At 58.2% G+C, this 6,485-nt stretch overlaps 1 protein-coding gene across 17 annotated transcripts in view; it reads left to right on the plus strand.

Annotated features, from left to right (window-relative positions):
• Positions 1 to 6,150, plus strand: part of DNM1 (dynamin 1) — a 46,032-nt gene extending 39,882 nt beyond the window's left edge. For 2 of the 17 annotated variants that reach the window (XM_041724648.1, XM_041724649.1), the window contains exons 20-23: positions 995 to 1,236; positions 1,604 to 1,819; positions 3,943 to 3,979; positions 4,903 to 6,150. In XM_041724648.1, coding sequence (XP_041580582.1) covers positions 995 to 1,236; positions 1,604 to 1,819; positions 3,943 to 3,964 — 480 coding nt within the window. In that variant the 3' untranslated portion in view covers positions 3,965 to 3,979; positions 4,903 to 6,150. Of the gene's footprint in view, positions 1 to 994; positions 1,237 to 1,603; positions 1,820 to 3,942; positions 3,980 to 4,519; positions 4,522 to 4,899 lie in introns of all 17 variants that reach the window. The other 15 variants (XM_041724641.1, XM_041724643.1, XM_041724645.1 and 12 more) reach the window with 13 other exon arrangements.
• Positions 6,151 to 6,485: the final 335 nt, after the last annotated feature.

Below are 6,485 nucleotides of genomic sequence, written 5' to 3' on the forward strand. Positions count from 1 at the left end.
CAGTCCCTTGGGATCAGGTCTAGAGAGGTAGGTATAGGTCCACACTAGAGCTGTCCAAAAAGAAATATAATGTGAGCTTTATATATTATTTTGTATTTTGATTCACATACCCAAGTTGTTCCAAACATGCTTAAATGTTTCCCAAAAGGGACTAGGAATCACACCTTTTGAGAACTCCCTGACCATGTTTTGAAAAGCGTGCCCTGCAGAACCACTACCACCCATGGCTTAGTGAAAAAGCATGGCCCCCAGAGAATTAGAACTGTATTTCAATCCTGGCTTTGCCACAAATTCTGTTTGACTTTCAGTAAACTACCCTTCCTGAGCCTCTGTTTCCCTCTATGTAAAAATATGGATAATAATAGAGTTGAGAATTAAGGGAATATAAAGTGCAGAGCAGCACAGTGCCTGACACATAGTAGGAGTAGGTGCTCAACATATATTTAAATAACGAATAAGTGAGACACAGACCTATGGTGTAAAAACCTCAGTGCCTCCCCATGAATATCCCAGGGCCTGCACCAGGTAGCACCTGTAGAGCATAAAGGAGCCCACCACCTACACATAGAGACTCAGATTTCACCCAACCCAGGCATGTATTTACATCTGCTTCTCAAGGGCTTGGGAATTTTTAAAATGTCATCTACCTTATTTTGGCCCCGTGGATTGTGCAAGTCCTTGGAAAGGGTTATAACTATCCCATTTTACAGATGAGGAAACTGAGGCTGAAACAAAGCTGAATAACTAGGTGTGCTAGTTGCATGGTAGGCCCTGAGTGCCCTCCCATATCTATGACCTTGGACAGGTCACTTTTCCCCTCTGGACCATCTGAGAACAGGGCAAGCATGGTGACGGGAAAGCGGGGGAGATCTCTGAGTTCAGACGAGTGGCAAAGCCAGGACCACCGAGCTCCCAGTCCAGCGCACAGTCCCTCAAGGCGGCCAGACTGGACAGGCGTCAGGTCCTAGCCCCTCCTCTCTTGGCGCGCCCGCAGACGAAGGAATTCATCTTCTCGGAGCTGCTCGCCAACCTGTACTCGTGCGGGGACCAGAACACACTGATGGAGGAGTCGGCGGAGCAGGCGCAACGGCGCGACGAGATGCTGCGCATGTACCACGCACTGAAGGAGGCGCTCAGCATCATCGGCGATATCAACACGACCACTGTCAGCACGCCCATGCCCCCGCCCGTGGACGACTCCTGGCTGCAGGTGCAGAGCGTACCGGCCGGACGCAGGTACCAGGGCCGGCCCCCACGGCCCCAAAGCCCCCCAACCCGGGGCCCGCGGGAGGTGGGCCGGGACCGGGCAGTGGCGCGCCCGCGTCACCGGAGCGGCTCCCACCTGGAGCAGGGGGCGGGGCTTAGAGATGGGCGGGGCTTGACGCGGGGCGGGGCTTGCCGTGAAGCGCTGGCTGCGGGGCTGGGTGGAGCTGGAACTTCGGAGCCGCCAGAGGCGGGGCTTAACCTCCGGGAACAAGTAGGGCGCGGCGAGGCGGGGCTTCCGCGCATGGGCGTGACCGGCGCTGGGCTGGGGCGGGGCCTCAGGATAGGGCGGAGCTACTCATCTCTTCCCTCCTTGTTTTCCGCGCCCTGTCATCCGCAGGTCACCCACGTCCAGCCCCACGCCGCAGCGCCGAGCCCCCGCCGTGCCCCCAGCCCGGCCCGGGTCGCGGGGCCCTGCTCCTGGGCCTCCGCCTGCTGGGTCCGCCCTGGGGGGGGCGCCCCCCGTGCCCTCCAGGCCGGGGGCTTCCCCTGACCCCTTCGGTCCTCCCCCCCAGGTGCCCTCGCGCCCCAACCGCGCCCCGCCCGGGGTCCCCAGGTGAGTAGGGGCTGAATGCGGCGGGAGAGACCACCGGGCGGGCGTAGCCGGGAGGAAGGGAGGGCCAGAGCCCGCCCTCTCCATCCAGGGCGCTAGGACGTGGACGTGGACGCTGGAGCCACGGGAGGTGTGGCCGAGGGCTGGCGGAGCCTGGCCCCCCAGGGAGCGCTGAGTCCCGGAGGTGGTCGTTTCTGGGGAGGGGGCCATGGGACTCATCCCACCTGCCCCCTTCTTTCTAGCACTTGCATGGCGCTTCCCTCCCTTTTCACTTCTCTCCTCCACCCGTTGCATTCCTCCTTTCTCCTCGCGCTCCTCCGTCTCCTGCACTCCTCCCTCCGTTCTCCATTCTGCCCTCAACTTCTCTCTCCCAGTCCCTGGTGACCTACCTCAGGTCTGGGGATCTGAACCCAGATCCTCTCCAGATGTGGAATTTGTTCACTTACACTCAGGGCTGCTCTGAGTCCTGACTCTCTGAGCTGTCCCAGGGGGCATCTGGCCTCTGGCCCACAGGAACAGAGGCCAGGCTGTGACTGACCAGCAAGGTGTGTGATGTGTGTGTGGGCGTGCACACAAGTGTGAGTGTAAGAATGGCATCCAGGCACGGGCTAGGACATGGAACAGCTGGGAAAGGGGACTGGGAGCCATGGGGCAGTCTAATGGCTTTCTTCTTTTGCCCTGCCTCTGGCCCAACCTGGCCTGAACCAACATGGTGGGTATGGAGGCAGGAGTGGGTGAAGGCTGCCCCATTTTCCCAGAGATTTCCAAGGAAAAGGATTCTACATCGTCCCTTGGATTTGCCTTCTTGACTCATGACCATTTTTCAAGGAAGCTCATTCTGATCCCTGTTTCCAGTGGCCACATTCTTTGAGGAGAAGCACATCAAATCAGTAGCAACCACTTGTGTTTCCACATGCCTGGAGGGTAGGGCCTCGCCTTCTTGGGTCTAGCCTCCATGAACCCCAAATGAAGCAGAGATGGGACTTGCTTCCATGGTGATCTGTGACCAAAGCAGATGGGGTAAAGCAGGTAGCATGGTAGTTGGTCGAGAGCGCTGGATTGGAGTCCAGATGTTCTGGTTCACCCTGGGCTTTCGGCAAATCACTTTCTCTTCCAGGGCCTTAGTTTCCCTTCTACCACATGATATTTAACATTCTGCCTTTCTCCCAGGGTTGGTGTGAGGATCAAGGGAGACAGTGACTGTAGAACTGTCTACAGTTCTACAGTTCAGACTGTAGCCACAAACTGCAGATGTGGCTATAGGAGCACTTTGCTAACTTCTCTTATGAGTTGAGATTCTTAAGGGTATTTGACATGCCCAGGTGTGACATATGGGAAGAGGAAGATTTGGCACCTGCTCTAACTCCAGTCTCACTAACATACAGGAAATGCTTGGCAAGTCACCGCCTTGCCTCGGGGAAGAGAACAGTCTGGGATGCTTCAAGACAGATTGACCTAGGGGAGGTCTGGGGGCTGATTGAGATAAGACTCAGGTGATGAGGAGTCAGGGGCGTCTGTATGGAGCAGCAATGAGGGCAAAGGTTTAGCTTGGGATGCATTGAGGAGAGCCGCTGGCCAGAGAAGAGTGCAGATAAAATGAGGAAGAATAAGAAAAGGTTGCCGTGGGTACAGTGGGGGCAGGCTGCAGAACCTTAAAAATTCTTGGGACTCAATGCTGTGGGGACTAGGGAGCCATGGAAGGTTCTCTGGCAGAGAAATGACAGCTGGACCCTGAGAAAGCAAGTCCTGTCCCTTATGGAGCATTGCAGGTGGCCCTCTGAGCACTCCAGGCACGAATGTGCAGGGAGCTGGTGCAAATGCCTCCTGTGTATGGGCGAGCTTCTGTGTCGTGACTCAGCCCACGCGTGTGCTTCAATGTGCCGAGTGGCTGCATGCCCCGGATCCGTGCTGCACGTGCCAGCCAGTGAGGGTGCTGGGCAGCGGGAGGTGGGGGAGATGTATGCGTGTTGTCTGTGGGCATGTGTGTCAGCGTGTGCATGCGGGGCCGTGGGGCCTCCCAGCATGTGTGTGCACGCCCGGGCGTGTGCGTGTGCGTGACCCCCACCCCCCAGGCCTGCCCTGTCTGTGCGTGTGAACTGCCATGTTGATTTCGTGCTGTCTTTCAGAATCACTATCAGTGACCCCTGAGGAGCGTCAGCCACGGTAGGTGCATACATGCCTCTCTGCCTGCTGCATGAACAGTGTGTCTGCCCCCCCCCCCCCGCCGCTGCACCAGCTCCACACTGGGGGGCGCACCTGGGACCTCAGAGCCAGGCTCCCCTCCCTCTCCCTTCTGCAGCTCCAGACTTATTCTTTCCTCTTTCTGTCCTCGCTGCCAGCTGGCTCTCTCACCTCCCTCTCAGCGAGCCTCGGGACTCAGTGCCACTGCTCAAGACTGAGCCTGGGGAGCTCTTGGGACAGGCTCCGCGCCCGAGCTGGCAGACACAGGTGCTCTCTGGAGCCATCAGAGAGGACAGAGGGCTCATGGTTTATGGTGTAGAGGCAGGAACCTTGGAGGGGGTTGTGCGTGGGGCTGAACTCAGCCAGCCAGGCTTGGAACTTTGTCCTGGGGGTGCCACACTCATTGTCCAACCTGAGCCAAGCTGTCGGGGCAGGGCAGCCAGCGCCCAGCTCAGGAGCTCTGGGAACCGAGGCCATGATAGGGCAGAGGAGGTCACAGCCCCACCTCCTCTATGGTGCCAGCAGTTGAGCAGCAATTTGGGGCGAAGGCTCTGGTTTGCTGATTTCTGAAAGCTGGAGGGCCCTGTCCACAGTGTAGGGGCGAGGTAGGATCATGCAGCCTGTTCCTCTCCCTCATTGGTATGGTCATGCTTGTGACGGCACTACAAACAACAGTGTCCTCTGTCCCAGATGAAGCACCGTAAGCCAGCCCTCAGGCTCCTGGGCCTAGGCCTGGTGCTCCTGGGGTGACCTACACTTTTCAGCCAAGGGGACGACAGTGTCCACCGATCTAGGCAAGTCAGCTTTTCTGAGTCCCACCCTGGTTGGGCCGCACATGAGCCCAGCAACCCACCTGCCACTCTGTCCCTGACGCTGACTCTCGCTCTTCTGCTTTTCCCCAGCAGGAAGGGCCCAGCCTCACCTACGCGACCTGTGGTCCCCCGGCCAGCTGAGGCTCCCCTCTTAGACTTATAAGTCTGTGGCCGCTGGCATCCGGCTTGCCTGACCTCCCTGCCTCCCCAGGGTCCCTTCTGAGAACTCCGGGCTTTCTGCCCACCCAGAGGGGCCTCCAGGTGCCCCTCCAGCCATCCTTTTAGCTTTACCCTCCTGGTTCAAACACTGTTCTTTCTCCTGTCTCTCTCCACGAGGACTGGTGGCTGTGGCATGGGGCGTCAGGACCCACATTCCGAGACTAGGGATGGTCCTGGGCCAGTACATTGGAAGACATGGGGGCCAGAAAAGAGGGAAGGCAGAGGGGCCGAGCATGTGCCTGGAGCTGTGGGTGCACTGCCTGGTGGTGTATGAGAGACCGGCGTGCGTGGCAGAGGGAGGGCCGCCCCGGCCTCCATCCAAGACCCCTGGGAAGCTGTGGCCCCCACCCACCTCCAGTTCCTCCTACCTTCCCTTTCTCTCTCCTCCATTCCAGAACCCTTGCCCACACCCTCAGCTTTGTTTTCGCCCCCTGCCCTCCCCTCCTACCCCACCGGGCTTGGCTGCCCTTGCCTTACCAGTTCTCTTCCTCCTTCTCTCCGTTCTCTTTTTGCTTTCTCTCCAACTGCCAGCCGATCGGGTCAGGCAAGTCCGTCCCGTCCTGAGAGCCCCAGGCCCCCCTTCGACCTCTAACCAGATCCCTCTATTCCTCGGAGACCTCCCTTTCCAAGCCTGCCTGGACGGCTGTTCTGTGACTTGACAGTGGCTCCCCAGTCCCAAAGCCTCCCCCTTCATCTGTGACTTAGTCTGTTGTAGTGGTGAGCTGACACATCCAGGCGTGATATTGGTGAAAACTTGTGCCCCTCTGTGGTATTGCTCCTATCCCATTCTATAAATAACTATAAATACACACACACACACACACACATACATACATATATGGCTGCCACAGCCTCGCCTCTAGTGTTGGGAACCAATCACCACGCTGTCCTTGAGGAGTCTTGTGGTCCAACTACAGGGGAACACTGTCGCCCTGACATCCCCCTCTCCAAAGTGTGCCACCTCCAATGAGCCTCCCTGTCATGCCCGGCCTGTGGACGGCCACTCTTCCGTCCCTCCCCCGCTTGAGCACAGGGGGGCGCTGTACTGGCAGCTGTGTGGTCCTCTGCCACCAATCTTGCTGTCTCTTGGCTGAGAATAAAACCCATTTCTGGATGATGGGAGACTGTCCTCTGCTGGCTTGTGTTTTTGTGGAGTTCAGGGGAAGGGGAAAGCTTCAACCTTGGGATGAAGCGGTGGGGAAGGGCCCCACCATTGCTAGGGTGTTGGGATGAGTGGTGAAGAGAGGTCCTGTCCTTTCCAGGGCCTACTGGGAAAGCACCTGCGGGTTCATGGGTTATCTTTCTGGGAAGCCTGCTCTGCCTTCTAGGGGGCAGGGGCACCAACTCAGCCCAGAGGGAGGATTGGGGGCCCCTAGCACGCACTGTGCAGGGGAAGGACAACAGGCCACCAGAGGGCCAGGGTGATGGAGAGGGCAAAGTGCCTGAACTGGAAGGCA

The sequence above is a fragment of the Vulpes lagopus genome, chromosome 12, assembly GCF_018345385.1.
Source record: "Vulpes lagopus strain Blue_001 chromosome 12, ASM1834538v1, whole genome shotgun sequence".
NCBI classification, from domain to species: domain Eukaryota; kingdom Metazoa; phylum Chordata; class Mammalia; order Carnivora; family Canidae; genus Vulpes; species Vulpes lagopus.